Source organism: Pseudopodoces humilis, chromosome 7 (genome assembly GCF_049639895.1).
Source record: "Pseudopodoces humilis isolate 2021_Gansu_Grassland_sample_001 chromosome 7, ASM4963989v1, whole genome shotgun sequence".
NCBI lineage: Eukaryota > Metazoa > Chordata > Aves > Passeriformes > Paridae > Pseudopodoces > Pseudopodoces humilis.
This window is the reverse complement of record NC_142206.1, coordinates 40,366,412-40,382,263: the sequence shown is the minus strand read 5'-3', so window position 1 is coordinate 40,382,263 and position 15,852 is coordinate 40,366,412. Positions and strand designations below refer to the sequence as shown.

General features: G+C 45.0%; 1 protein-coding gene across 1 annotated transcript in view; it reads right to left on the bottom strand.

Annotated features, from left to right (window-relative positions):
- Positions 1–148: 148 nt before the first annotated feature.
- Positions 149–15,852, bottom strand: part of FLVCR2 (FLVCR choline and putative heme transporter 2) — a 33,540-nt gene continuing 17,836 nt past the window's right edge. Inside the window, exons 5-10 of the mRNA XM_014249735.2 lie at positions 15,231–15,334; positions 9,155–9,265; positions 8,622–8,727; positions 8,038–8,149; positions 7,564–7,619; positions 149–1,631 (exon numbers count right to left, since the gene is read on the bottom strand). Coding sequence (XP_014105210.2) covers positions 1,575–1,631; positions 7,564–7,619; positions 8,038–8,149; positions 8,622–8,727; positions 9,155–9,265; positions 15,231–15,334 — 546 coding nt within the window. The 3' untranslated portion in view covers positions 149–1,574. The remainder of the gene's footprint in view (positions 1,632–7,563; positions 7,620–8,037; positions 8,150–8,621; positions 8,728–9,154; positions 9,266–15,230; positions 15,335–15,852) is intronic.

Sequence of the window (15,852 nt, the reverse complement as noted above, 5' to 3'; positions counted from 1 at the left end):
TAAGTAAATTAATTATTGTCATATTAAATTCATAGTTAATTTGATTAATTCAAAATTAATTACAATAATATTTTTAAAATTATTTTATTAAATAGTTAAAATATTAAATACATTAATATTTTACATTGACATTTCTCTTGAAAATCATTTTAAACCCTCATCCACAATCCCAAACTATCAAAGATAGGACTTCAGTTATAGAATATGCTGAATTAGAAGGAATTTATCAGGACCACAGTCCAACTCCTGGCCCTGCACAGGACCCTTAAGAATCACACCATGTGCCTGAGAATGTTGTTTAAGAACTGCATGAACTCAAGACAGTCTGTATCAAAATATAATGTATCAAAAAAAAAAAGATTAAAATTTCACCAAAAAAAAATATTTTGTCAAAAAATAGTTTGCCAGAGAGGAGTATTTTTAACCATTCCACCTCAGTACAGCTTTTGTACCCTGCCTCAAATGAAACATAAGTAATTGAATGATTTAAGGTGTATAAGGACACTTGATGTCTCCATCAGGGGAGGGATGTTGGAAAGGATGGAGAAGTGATAAAAGGATCTACAGTTGCGTTTAGAAAATAAACAGCATATAGATGGGCAGTGTCTATAAGACACAAATGCTGGCAAGTGGGTACCTTTTCCTGTTCTCTATTATGAAGTGGGAAGCTTCCACACTGGAGCAAAGCTGGATTTCCATCATACCCCTCTCTTGGCTGTGAAGAGCAACACAGCCTTGGCTGGTTTTCTCAGTATAACAGTTCACAAAAAGTTTGTATGTAATGTTAAAACATGTAAAAGGCACTTTCTTGTTAAGGAGGAAGACAAAGTCCTCAGCACAGGGAAACTGGTTTGACTCATTTTTGTGCTAATGTAGTGATAAGCTAGATTTAGATTGCAGAACTAGTCCTTGCCTCAAGCTAGAAGGAGGCATATTGGCAATCTCTTAATTGCTCCTAATATGTATGAACATCAGGGCAACCCCAGTGAATTCTGAGCAGAAGTTTATCCAGATTAAGAGTGCTTCATCTAGAAAAGCCAAATAGTAAAAGAAGAGCTGGCAGCAGCTGGTGCCCTGCTTTGCACTTGCTGTAAATGTACTGAAGCCTCTACTACTACCTATGCAACATAGAGCATCATGGGAAACAGAGCAGAGCAATCCCTAGATTGCTCTAATTCCCTAGAGCCAGCTCTTCCAGGGCTGCTCACAAAGTAGGTGTGGCTGCCTTTCACTTAACTGCTACGTGCAAGGTGCCACCGTCATGCTCAGGGTTAGCCTGGTACCATGGCTTTTTTCAGCACATCCTCTCTCCAAGGATACATGGTGGGACTGGGGGGACACAGCAAATTTCCCCAACTTTTCCTCCCAAACACCAAAACAGCAAGATGCAACAAAAACTCATGAAAACAACCCCCCCTCTTGTTTTGCTCATTCACACTCTCCACAAGCAGTTCACAGGGCTCCTGTCCTGAGGCTGCCCCCTTCCCATGGGGTGCATGTGACAGAAGGATGATGCAGGTAGAAAAGATGGGAATGAGGGAGGCTGTATCTCTCAGCTTTGCCACCCCTTCATTTCACAGCTGTGATTCCTCAAGGACTATGGGATTAGCGTAGGCTTCTGGCAACACTTTCTGCAAGTCAGAGAAAAACAATATGGTTAGAATCCTGGCTGGCCAGACCCAGGCTTCAGAGACATCAGCTGGCCAGAGCCTGGGTAGTTCACAGCTCCCTGCTAGTGTAGAAATCCCCTATAAGAATCACCATCCTCAGAGAGTGCTGCTGGTTCCCTCTTCCTTCTGTAGCCACTTTGCCCAAGCAAGGGGCACTGGGGCAGTAGGGCAGTGCAACGTCTGACTGTTTAGGCTACTTGCTGTAGTCCTCAGACCATTACTAGCTCTGTGGGGCTGATACCACCGAAGGTATCAGACCCACAGCCAGCTCACCAACAACATTTCACTGTGACACAAGCTCAGCCTCAAAGTATAAAGTTGCAGGGCCAGTTCCCTGGGCAAGGGAAGGTGCTGGGAATTCCTTCATGCCATGAAGCAGCACAGTGTCTGTGCAAATGCCAGAGAGAACTTGCTTTCTTCACACCCCCAGGAGGCTCAGCACAACCACTAGTTCCCCTGTGTTCTTACTCCAGCATGTCTGAAGCCTCTCCAACTCCCAGACACATTGCTTACCTTGCTCATCTTCAAGTCTTTCCATCCCCACCCCCATTGCTCACTGAAGTGCTGACACCCCCTGTTCTGCTTCTTCCCCTAGCCCACCTTGGATTTATGGTTGAGATAATACCACAGACCAATGCCTTCTTCAAAGTTCACTACTCATATCTTAAGGAGACATAAGAAATAAGAGGCAAACATACAAAAGTTTTTTCTCCATAAATCCTGTAGAGGAACTAGCCTAATTTCTTGAAACTTTAAGATGGAGGGAGCTTTTCCCAGAGGAAAAGCAAAGAAAAATGGAGACTACTGCCCAATTACCACCCTTACCCTCAGCTTCATGGAACAGTCAAACTGTTGCAATTCCAGTTCAGCTTTCCTGAGTGGAGTTTGACAAGCTCAGTTTCTGAACTTTTCTGGGGTGTGTCAGGATTAAACTTGAGACTTCTTCCCCTAGTGGATTTCTGATACCTCTCAAGTTCTGATTCTGGTTACAATGAGACAGCCCAGCTGTCACCAATTCAGAAGACAGCATACAGACTTTTAATGGTGAATGTGGAGTTCCCTGCAGTCTGTGCTCTGAGTTTACTCACTGTAGGGCAAGACTGACATCTGACGCAGAAATCAGGGGTGCACAGGAAAGAGGTTCGCATCCCCAGTGCAGTTCAAGAGAAATCCAGGAAGCATGGAAGCAAGAGATATGAAACAGTCTCATTTTGAGTAGGTTCTTACACAATCTGTAGGTGAAAAGGTTTTACAGAAGTCAGCAGCAGTATCCCAAAGCAGAGGAGTGAGATAAGGAAAGCTTCAAAGAGATGTCTGGAAGCAAAAGCCAGGAAGTGCAAAGAGGGATCATCAACAAGCAGGAAGGGTAGGGGAGTGCATGAAGTAATGCCAAAGGTAGAAATAAGAGGAAATCTGCATTTAGACTTCTGAAACTCCACCAGAATGCACCATGGAAGCACTCAAGCAACTCATAACAGGCCCTCCAAGCACCTCTGGGATCTCAGCACCAGTCATCTGCTGTGGAGCTACAGGAGCAGATTTAGATCATACAGTGTGCAGGGCTCCACCACCTTGGGAAAGGAAGGCTGCTCTCACAGCTTTGAGTCACAGTACTGGAAAAGGGCATAAATATGGCCTGCCTATGGCTTTGGGACATAAAAAAAGCCTTCTTCAGAAGGAGAAGGCTGCTTGCCACACAGTAAACACAGAAATGGAGTAAGGAAGTTTGGGAAGCAGAGAATGGGTATACATTGTGTCTACTACACAAAATTCCAGCATTTTTTTATTGGTAGTATTTCTCTTGAGGCTAAGCATGGAGCAGCTTCCAACAGAATCCAGTAAGAAACTGAGGGTGGATGGTTGTCCTAAAAAAACTATGGAAGATCAGCAAAGATGCTTTTTCTTAATGCAAAGAAACAATACAAAAAGGTTTGCATGGATGCTGAAAATCACAAGCATATGAGCACAAGCAGTACACAGTATATTCATGAGTATAATGTATGTGCTGAATCAACTGACACTACTATGAAATCTTAAGACACAACACTGGAATGGCTTCAGATGCATTTACAACAAAGGCAGCACAAAAAGAGCCTCATTATTACATAAAACAGGCATTTGATCTAAATGTCCTGAGATAAAAAAGCTAACCCAGCTGGAGCTCTGGAAACTGAGACAGACCAAAGTGGGGAGGATTGTTGGGACCACACTACAGCTTAATTAATAGAGGACAAGGTGCACACAATGCCATTATGCTAATTTAATCTACTAACTGCAACATTTCTTTAATTATAACCATAGCAGATGAGGGAACCAATAGAAGACAAACTGCTACACAGCCAGTGGTACAGTGCTTCAATTGAAAGTGAGATCTACACAACTCCACAGCTCTCCATGCTCTGGAAACTCACAACTGACTCTGAGTCTTCTCCTTGCAATAACCACAGAATTGTTTAGGCTGGAAAAGACCCTTAAGATCAAGTCCAACCATTTACCCAGCAGTGCCAAGTCCACCACTAAACCATGTCCCTAAAAACTGAATCTACATGTCTGATAAATACCTTCAGGGATGGTGACTCTAACATTTCCCTAAGCAGCCTGTTCCAATGCTTGACAACCTTTTTGGTGAAGAAATTTTCCCAACACCCAAACTAAATCTCCCATGGTGCAACTCGAGGTTGTTTCCTCTTGTCCTATCACCTGTTACCTGGGAGAGGAGACTGACCCCCAGCTCACTATGACCTGCTTTCCGGTCACTGTAGATAGCAAAAAGGTCTCCCTTGAACCTCCTTTTCTCCAGGCTAAACAACCCCAGCTCCTTCAGGTGCTCCTCACAGGACTTGTGCTCCAGACCCCTCACCAGCTCCACTGCCCTCCTCTGGATATGCCCCAGCATTTCAAAATTCTTCTTGTAGTGAGTGGCCCAAAAACTGGACACAAAACTCAAGGTGCAGCCTCAACAAGTACAAGGTGGACAATCCCTTCCCTAGTCCTGCTGGACACACTATTTCTGACATAAGTCAGGGTGCCACTGGCCCTCTTGGCTACCTGGGCACATGCTGGCTCATGTTCAGTGGCTGCTGACCAGTATCCCCAGGTCTTTTTCCAATGGGCAACTTTCCAGCTGCTCTTCTCCAAGCCTGTAGCACTGCCTGGGGTTGTTGTGACCCAGCTGCAGGACCCAGCAGTCAACCTTGTTAAGCCTCATAAAATTACCTCAGTCCATGAATCCAACTTATCCAGGTCCCTCTACAGAGCCTTCCAACCCTCCAACAATACTCCTCCAACTTGGTGTTTGGTCTGCAAACTGGCTAAGGGTGGACTTGATCCCCTCATGCAGCTCATCGACAGAGACATTAAACAGGACTGTCCCCAGTACTGAGCCTTGGGGCACACCACTGGTGACCTGATGCCAGCTGGATATAACTCCATTTACCATCACTCCTTCCCCTGCCCATGGGACTCTTTCTCAAACTTCCATCAAAGCATAGCAGCTTCATGGTCCCTGTAGAACATGCCCTAATCTTAGCAGGTTTAAGGCTGGTTTTTCCACTCAACTCACTCTGCTTTTGCCCGTTAGTCCTGTTGGCTGTGGCACTAAATGATACACACAATCTATCACACCTTGAAAAGCAAAGGGTAGCATGAATAGCCTAGTAGACCAGCCTGCCAGTGTGAAGCAGAGGACAGTGAGTAGTAAAGCACACCATACCACCTCAAGCAATAGCTGAGAAAATGCAAAGTACCACTGAGATTCACAGATCAACAAACACAGAGCTTTACAATTTCCAGGCATTCTTATACCACAAGGCACCAACCCATTGACTGTTCCAGCTACGTGTTTTTAAATTTCCTTCTTGAAGTTGGCCATGCACCCTGGCTGTGATCAAAGCAAATTCTTTAAAGGGTTCCTGGTATCACCTCCAGCCAAGAATCTGGACTGTAAAAATAATGTCAGAGAACATGGCTCCAAATGTCTGCACCTCCTCCCCTTAAAAAATGACTGACAGTTCAGTTCTCCATCTGCTCCAGCACCAGGCTTTGCTTTGCTGCACCTAGCTAAATCCCTACATCTCTGTCTGACATGAGTCTTGGGGATCACCACTCTGTTCTTGGAGGCTGTCTTGTCTTTCCTCTCAGCTGAGCATCTGAGAAGACCAGAAAGATTCTTGATTATCTACAGCCACTGCAGTCACCCCAGAAATGCCATTGGCTTGGTGCCTGTGCCACCCTCTGAGTGTTCAAAGTAGATTAGTACAATTATCCTACCATGGTGGGTTTAAGCTAGTGAGCAGGAGTGGGAATTGATGGGGTTAGAGTTAAAAGCTACAGTCCCATAATCCATGATCTGATTGCTGCCTTGAAGTCTCTGTAATGACAATCACAAGTCACCATCCCAGAAAATATGGAGGCAAGTAGGAAAAGAAATGAAAGCACAGCAAAATAAGAAAGGGAAACAGGCAATAGAAGAAACCAGTAAAATCACCCAAGCATGTGTAAGGCAGCTGTGCCACATAGAAAAGCTCCAGTACCTGACTTTGTCAGAGCTCTACACAAAGGCAGCACACAATGCCCGATCCCAGCTGGCTGATCCCAGGGCCGAGGCACCCATCTTAGTGCAGAACACTAGATTCAGCCTACCATCAGTCAGTCGAGCACCTGCAGTTGGTTGTTAAGCTTTAGAATACTCAGCTGAGGTCAGCCATGTGGAGGACACATCTGGGGGTGTGGTGGGGTGTGCAACAAGACTTCCTCAGGGGGAATCCTCAGTGAAATTTTTGACTGAGATTTGTTCTGTGGCATACACCCCTCTGGTTCTTACTACTTTCAGTTCTGGAGACTTTTAGCACCACCTTTGCTCTGGTTGCAATGCTCTTCCCCATGCAGCAGCAAGCTCTTAAAACAGTATTTAGACTGAAGAAGATTTATACTAAAAATGGCTTACACAAAATTGTACAATTCATCTGATGAGAGAAATGTCTGACAAAGGTAAAGTCTAGTAAAAGGCATCACCTTCACTGCCAAAGGACCTTTCTTGGGCCTTCCACATACATGTTATGAATTTAATTCACAGTACCACCAGCACTGGAGGAGGGCAGCACTGTCTTCTGAATAGAGCTCAAGACAGCAGAGATCTGAGATTTCACACTTTTCTAGTCATGGTTGCTGATGGGTGCCTGAACAGTGAGTGGATCTCTCTGCTAACATCCTAGAAGAGGAGCCTAGAGCAATATGGGAAATAGCCTCAAGCAACCAGTCCCTCCCTTTCCCTGCAGGGAAAGCTTCTGACCATCCACTGCAATTGGTTCACACAGGCCTTCTCCCATGTGCAAACAGCTGCATTTATTGCACAGTATGCCACAGGGACATCACACACCAGGCTTTGGTGTGCAAGTATGAATTAGCAGCCTTGTTGGCTGCATTATGCAAAGTGTGAGTAGCCAGGTTGCTCAAGCCCTCACTTAGGCTTTGTCACCTTAGTTTCCTCCAGTAACATAGACTGAAACTCACTTGGCAGCTGATGGCAAGGAGTAAGAGGAATAACCTGCCATCCTAGAGGCCCAGAATAATAGTTACTCAGCTCTGAAAAAGAGCAAAGCAGTGAAGGCCTCAACACAATGTCAAGGGAGAGAAGCAAGCACAGCACTGCCCTACATCTGGCCCTAGCCGGTAAAAAGATGTGTGAAGCCCTGCAGAACCCCAGAGGACCAGAGCCTACAGATTCTGCATGACAATAATACTGAGCAAACAGAGGCCCCAGCAGCTGGCAGAGCCAAGATTACATCCAGTTTGAAAATGCCAACAACAAGCTTCCCCACAAGCCACTGTCTTTCCTGGAAAGGAGAGAAGTTGGGTGTTGAGCACGGCAGGGACTGAAGGGGGGTTTACTCACTGTCTGTTCATGTTCCAAATTAGCCTGTTGTCTTCGGAGATCAGCCTTAATGAAAACTGGAACAGAGGGAGGAAGAGAGATGTGAAGGCAGTCAAGTCACCATGCAGTGCCCAAGTCAATTCTCCCAGCACTTAAAGGTGCAGCAGAAGCCCCAGAAGAGACAGAAACATATTACAATGACAAAAAGAAACCACTCTCCTGGACAAGGCTGAGAACACTTCTGAAACAGGCAGGATAGAGATTCTCTATTGCAGCATGTAGAAGGTACAACTTTGAGACCCCAGCCAGAGCCAGGATAAAAAGCCTTGCCTCTTGTTTGTAACGCAGACCAGATGTTTAAAGAGGAACAGCATTGCTATGGGACTGCTGTGTGGGTTCTGCCCTTTCCTACAGGCACTGCACAAAAAAGCTTTGAATTAATATGCCAAGCCCAAGGCAAAGTCAGACCAGAAGAACACCGAAAATTTTAATTACCTGTCATAACGGTCCCCAGGAACAGGACAGAACAAAGCAAGAGGTTTCCTGCCATTGTCCCAAAGTGATCCATGATTTGCCCTTGGCCAATGGTGAAGGCAATACCAAAAATCTACAAACAAGCAAAGGAAATGTCAAGCTGTACTGTAATTATAAAGCAGCCCAAATTCTTTCCAATCTTTACCAAAGTATCAGAGCATACAAGCCAGTCAAACAGTAGGCCTAGTGAGGGTAAAGTTTGGTTATAAACACATCCAGAGGCACCTCCTTGCAGCTAATGGAATGCCAGATGACCCCAACAGCTGGAATCTCATCTCTCACTGGAGATGAGCCAGGACTGTTAAGAGCTATGTTGGAAAAGGCAAGGATGACTGGCACCAAGAAGTATTTTCTTAAACAGAAACAGAATAACTGCCACTATAGAGATGCCATGAGGAACATGATTCAAAAAGTCAGGTCCCAGAGTGCTTAGGTCTGCAGTACATTACACCAATAATGGACAAGAAATAGGGCTCAAGGCTTGGAACTACAATTTAATCTCTTTGCCTAAAAAGAGGCAAGCAAAGGGAAAACAGCATCCCTACCTGTGCTGAGACATTGAGGAGCCCTGATGATGTTCCTTCTGATTCTGGGTATGTCAACTCTGCAGCAAACTCAAAGCCCAGGGGAAGGTATCCTGTCATGAAAAACCTGTAATGAAGCACAGAAGACTCAGCAACTGCCAGAAGGAAGACTGAAGAGGTACAGTATAGACCGTAACTCAAAGGGGCATGACCCTCCAGCACAGTCAAAGAGCCATTCCAGCCCACATGCTCTTCACCCTTGTCCACCGATCATCTATAGGGCTGTGGGTACCACTTGCTTTCCAAAAGTTTCCACTTAATCACCCGGAACAATTAAGGTGGTTGCAGCTGAGCAGAGTCACAATAATGTCCCTGATTCTAATGAAACACATACAATTGAGAGATGGGAAGGGCAGATAATTTTGCCCTTAAACACGCAGGAGCCACTCAGATGCTATGGCTCTCCCCAGTCCCTCCCACAGCAGGAGTTCTGCCTCCCTGCTCATCCTCTAGCAGTTCACATGCTGAGGAAAGCAGACTGCACATTAACTTACCCCAGCAATCCAGCAGTCACAAAGACCACCCAGAGGTGTCCCAGGCTCAGAGTGAAAGTATAGACTATCATTCCCACCAGAGACATGAGATAGACAGCTAGCGTTGTTTGCCTGCAAGAAAAAGCAATCAGGGTTTTATCTAATCCAGTCCTCCTTTCTGCATACAGATCTTAATATAACTTGTAGCACATGGGTAAAAAAAACTGTTTAAAAGTTGCACAGTCTCTTGACACTCATACCCAGACAAAGGAACTGGGCTAACAGAGAGCATGGAAGGGCCTGCACACAGAGCAGCACAGCAGAAGAAAGATCCTACCACAGCTTGACAGGTGCCTGGTGATATACAGTACATGCCACTTGAGGGGGAGAACAATTGCCAGTTAAAGAGATCATTAATCTTTCTGGAGCATCCATATAGTGAGTTGAATATGCTTACTTACAAGCAGGAGCCAAGGAGATCAAGCGCTCTCAAGAAGGAACATAAAAAGGAAAGAGGTGTCAACACTGCTAGAGTCTTATGGGCCTATATTTTTCAGTGCTGTTTTCGTCGCTTTCATTGCTGCTCCTTTCTGTTGTTTAAACTACCTGCTATATTTGGAGAGGTGACATGCAAGCCAGGTTGCCCTCAGCATCACCTTCAAGCCATGTGAGCATTTAGCAGGGACAGTGCTAGTTCCACAGCAGCTAAGCCACAAGCTCTTGTCTCTGTGTGCAGAAGAGACAAAGAGTCTCAGGAAGTATGCTAGTCAGATCCTGGGAACAGCCAAACCTGCAGCCAGGCCACGCAAGGATCATCAGTGGACTCAGTACGGTGAGACACAGGCAGAAGCCCAGGCCAGTTTCACCACAACATTTAGCAATTGTCATCCTTGACTATACACCAAGAAAACCCTTCCCACATTAAAAAAAAAAAAAAAAGCTCTTTCTAGTACAAAAGGCAGCAGTAGGTCTTACGGTACAAAGTTTTGAGGAGGCAAAGCAGGGAAAGGAGGGAAAGGTAAATACGTTACCTGGCTGAAATTCCACCAGGATTTTGGATTTTGAAAGCAGAACAGTTACCAGAGTTGATAAAACCTTTTGATCACTGTCTTTTAGGAAGAAGTTACATGTATTACCACAGGCTACTTGTGTACTTTCTCCCTAATTTAAGTCTTAATCCACTAAAGAATGTATTTGATATCAGTTCCTGGAATTCTACTGAAGAAACTAAATCTCAAACAATTTCCACTTTTAATTTTTAATGCAAATGATAACTGTCAAAAATCAACCCAAGTAAGCACTAAGTACTACAATGTGTAAGAAAATGTCTCCAGTACACTGAATTACTACAGATAAATCCAGACTGTTCCAGGTAAGTTTCTGTCCTCCCTCACTGCTGCAATGACTGCAGTCAGTGGGGCTCATGCCCATACGTCAATTATTATCCAAATATAAGCCTGAGAATCTAATTTCAGGCTTCAGCTATTGATCCATACTTACAAGGCTCATTTAATGTATTGAAAGGCTAAACAACATGCTGTGGCGATTAATTTTGTTGTGTATCAAAGGAGCAGTTAAATGCCTTAACCTCCAATGCTGTACCATTCCTAGAGTATGTTCTTTCCAAAGTTTTCACTGAGGGAAAAATTCATCTGTGAAGGCAGCATAAAGGGACTGCTTACTTCTGCTATAATCTGTTGCAGAGAGCTGCACAGAGCCTGGAAGCTGCAGAAGAAGAGCTGAAAGAGTGACTGAAGAGACAGAGAGCAGCCCCAGAGAGTGAAAGAGATGCAAGTAAAAGCCTTTTTCTGCTCAATACAGGTTCCTCAGGTCCCATAAGTTGTTATGCCTCCCTTGCCTTGACAAGCAGCCATGGAGGAAAGAGATTATTAGGAAAGGAGGTCAAAGCTGGAATTACAGTAGTGTACTTGGGCTACATGAACCAGTTTGACCTGGTTTGGACAGTTGGAAGTTTGAACTGGGAGCAACTTCCATAAACAGAAGTCTCCAAACGACATAGCAGTCAGTGCTAAAATACTGTGCAGGCCTCCAAGAGGTGGCTGAAGCCCTTGGAAGTTTAGTCACTGCCAGCAGAGACACTCATACCACTGATGACAAGAAAAAGGTGATTTAGTGCTCAGCAGTCCAAGAAAGACACAAAATTTTGAAGAGGGTTTAACTGAGATACTGGTAGACACTGGTGCACAGTGAAACAAAAACTCCTGGGGAAAGACACAGAGGCAGGGTGTTCTCAGGAAGTGGCCTTTGACACCCTGTTCACCAGAGGACAAGAATATTCTGTGGCCCTAGGGGCACTGGGGCATGGAAACATACCCAGTTTTAGCTTAATAAGCCTCTTATCATAGCCATAAATCTCATGGGAGCGAGAAAAGCACAAAGGAGGAGAAGCAGATTCACAGAGCACATGAGCACTGCATTCTGGTGTTTCTAGCAACCTACTCCCATGACACCTCTACAGGGACTGACAATTTTCATTGTCTGGTACAGGGAACAGAGACTGTCTACTTAACAGGCTGATTAGTGCAATGAGTACAGGCTGGAAATTAGGCATCCTGCCATACTACCTTAGAAAAACTGAGGTTAACCCTCAGTGCTCTGGGGTGCGGAAAGGAAGCCCACCACACCCATGTAGAAACATTGCTATGAAGGCACCAGTGCCAAGTCTGTGTGGCAGAGCCAGAGGGAGGCCTGTGAAGGACCTGACACACCTGTCACTTAGATGAACCTAACCAGCCCTGACATTCATCTGCCCTCCCAGTCACATTCCCAAACCTTCTGAAGAGGCAGATTAAAGAGCTTGCACAAGGGACTGTGAGAAAAAAGACACCTTGGGGGAAAAAAGCCAGACAGGGCCAGCACCAGCAGGGAACAGGGCTGGAATGAAGAACACATCTCCTGCTGTTCGGTCAACTCTAGAAGAAGCCTCTGAGTAAGGAATGGATATGGCCCAGCCCAGCCTTGTCTCACAAGGTCACTTGGATGAGGAAAGCAAAAGTGACAGGACAAGACTCAGAGGGGATTGCAGCTGCAAAAACACTAGAGTCAATCAACATCTGAGGCAACAAATGAACAAGCTAGGAGGAGGAGGTGGCATGAGGGGTACAGACATATACAAAAGTTTTAGCTGCTCACAGGGATGTTGTGTGCAGCTCCAGCATGCTCTGCTGTACAGACACAGGAATGACAGATGGCTTCCACAGGCTTTGCCATGAAGACAGCACATTCCAGGTTGCACAAAAGCCTGACCAAAGGCCTTGTTCCCATGCTCCCAGAAGATCTCATTGCTGAAGACATGGAGGTGTCAGATGCTGGAGAAAGGGACAAATTGGAGAAGACTGATTTGGTTTTCACCATGCCCTTATCCTGTGGCATTCAGTTTTATGCTACTTTCTTCCTGTATGAAGTTCAGAAGAAAGGACAGTCTTGGTTAATTATTTGTATAAGATATATGGCAGGACAGGGTGAAGACATATCCACTACACAAGGACTAACCTTGCATAAAAAGGGCTACAATAAGAAGGCCCAAGTTGCAGGTCAGGCTAGGCTGAGAGAGCACTCCCCTTTCAGTGGAAAAGACCCAGGTGTTCCATCCTCCATTATCTTTTCTCTTTCCCCCAAATTTTTGTACTTTGCATCTGTACAGACCTAAAACACCATTTGGGGTCTTCTGCCTAGTCAATGGAGAGATGGATATTTCTGACATCTTGCCTTTTAGAAATGTGGCAATGAAAGTGGAGAGTGCTGACTGCAACCAGCTTGACCTGAGGCCATGTGAAGACGGCACTTGAAAGAAAAGCATAGCCAAAGAGAAGTGATGATTAATTCAGTCCTCAAACACCTCATTCTGAGCCAGACTACCCTACAAATACCAATGCACCAAGCAGTCTCCAGTTGTCACAACCTCATTCGTCCTCTGAGCCAGGAGCTTGATGTCAAAACTTTAAGGGTCTTCTCCTGATTCTATGATTCAAAGAGATGGGCTGTTCTCATCAAGCCATACCACCAAAGCCAACCCCAGTTCTTGCACTGCTCACTTCTGACTACATAATTCATGTATTTATTTGAATGGACCAAATTTGCACCTGCTATTCCAAAAACAAGAACAGTGCAGGGGCTGCTGCAGGGACTTGCCTGCCAAATAAAAGCAAGAGTGTAAGGCCATTTGGTGCCCGAGCATGACAGATGGGGAAAGCCTGACTTAGCACAGCCTCACCCTTTCAAGGAACTGCTGATGATACAGTAAAGATCAAACATGCGTGTAGAGCTCTGCAATTCCTTCTGTTATTAATCTTCCCCTGCTCCCCTCAATCACAGCTGGATCCCATTCATTTGCTTCCCTCTCTCTCCAAGCTGACTAAAAAAAGGATTTGATATCTTTCCTTCCTGATTTTCATGTGCTTACCATTTTATTCTTGACACTATCTCAGCAACAGAGGGAAGGGGGAGGGTACCCACCTAGAACATCTGGCATCTTGACAGTTTTTTTAAATAGACTTTTAAATGGGGCTAAATAAAGACTATGTAGCACTTGGAAAAAAAATGTGCTAGTTTCACAGAAATCCATTTTGTAGGCTGTAATGGAGAACAAATTCTTAGCAGCATTTTTCCTCACCTAAGACTAAAACTATCTCCCAATAGCCCCTGGGGTTTGTAGGATGAACTTCATGGATGACATAGTCCTAATTTTTCTGCACTGTTAGCCAGCTCTGCTTACCTGTGTGATCCTCCAAGGAAGGAGGGTACATGGAACAAATACAGGATTCTTACATTCATCTCTTTCCCATTCTACCATGTTTCAAGTCCCAGCTCTGCATGGTGAGTCACAAAGCTCTTCAAGCCTCCATGCTGCAACCTAACCTCACTTACAGAAAACCAGGAAGATCATACAGTTTAGAGGTGCCAGTTGAGGCTACCTTACCACTAGCCCTGGGCTGGAAAGATACACAAGTCATGTTGCATGGTTAGCAGTGCAGTTCTAACAGTTGTATTTCTATTTCCCAGGACTCCCATATGAGAACTACTCAGTGCCACACAACCATCTAGACACAGCAACAAACAACCTGCCGGTCCCAGGATCCTCACCTACCAATCTTTCATATTAGAGAAGCCAACATTCTGTTTCTGATCCCTGTACTTTACAGGGAGCTACAGCCAGAGGCCACTTCAGAAGTTGCAAGCTCACAGCTATCCAGATTAATCTGTGTACAATGAGAATGTGTGTATCTGGCTAAAGATATGAGGTAGGTTAATGGCAGTAGGACTCCCACAGATTAAAAGCTTCTGCAAAAAATAAAACTCTAAAATTGCTTTCAAGTCATTACCAGCACATTACCAGTAAAGCCCCCTCTCACCCAACCTGCTCAGACAACAGGTTATAGCACAGTTCTCAAAGCCACCAAAGAAGCCAAAAAGATGGTTCAAGCCCAGTATAAGACAGAAGAGTCTCTTTCTATCCTCTGAGATAGCCTACAGAGGTGTTTCAGCGAGATCCAAATTCCTGAAGACTGGGAACTGTAGGACAAGCAAAGACTCTTAACTGTCCCTTTTCAGATGGCAAGATGCTTGGCCAGATCTGCCTTCACAACTCACCAGGCAACAAACACACAATCATCCACCCGTAACCCAAATAACCCTTATGCCTGCCCTAAACACAACAACACACCATCAACACAATGCCTCTGGGCACTGGATTCAATGTGCCTTTCATTAAGCTGGACAAAAATTCACAGAGGCTGGTTTGTAAGGGCTGAGAAATGGTCTGGTACAGTCTTGATTCTGCTTGTGCCAAGAACTCTCTCATCACTGACAAAGCAGTTACTGGGCCATCTCATCTTTTCTGTAAGCCTCCCTAGGGACCACCGACACCAGATCTTGTATGAGCCTAGTGCCAGCTAATGCACACCTCCAAACTTCACTTTAGACTAACTGGGTTTTGAAGTACCCTATTTTTTTCCCAACAAATCTTTCCAATGATTCAGTCTCTAGACTGCCAACTTGCAACTGCACAGGGTTGTTCCTTGCACAGTATAGAGGAAGAGCACAGTTGCCAGGGCACAGAGGCAAACAAGGCACTTACTTGTAGGTTTTGGTTTTGTCCAACCAGATGCCGGAGATCAGAGCCCCAACCATCCCCGACAGTATAATGGTGAGTCCAATCCTGCCAGCATTCACCTCCTCCCCCTGTGGTAAGACATATACACACAAAGGCAGGAGCTAAGTCATATCCAACAAAAAAGCAAAGTGCAGAAAACCCAGAGAGGAAGAGACACCAAAGTTAGTCTTCATACATATTTTTTGCTGGTAACACACTAACCAGAACTAGCCTTTACAGGAACACTTTTGGGCCCACTATGAGCCAGTGCTTTCTGGTCCATAAAAAAAAAAAGTGGTCTGGCAATTGTGTCTGATCCAGCCCTGAGAAAAAGGTGTGCACTGGCCAGTGTGAGCAGAAACTCTATGAACCTTGCTGTTAGGATTTGGGCCAGATTGACTAGGAAATATTGGGACTCACTATAAGGCAGCACAGAAAGGAGATCTGTGGCATGCAGCACCAGCAGTATGCTGTACAATAGCTCAGGTACTGAGGCACTCCACCCTTCTGCCACCAGAGCATGAGCATAGGCAGCCTCCTAGGACTGATGTCCCAGTAGAAATTACAGTCAGAAACAAGGAGAGGAAATTGCTGGAAGATTTTCTCA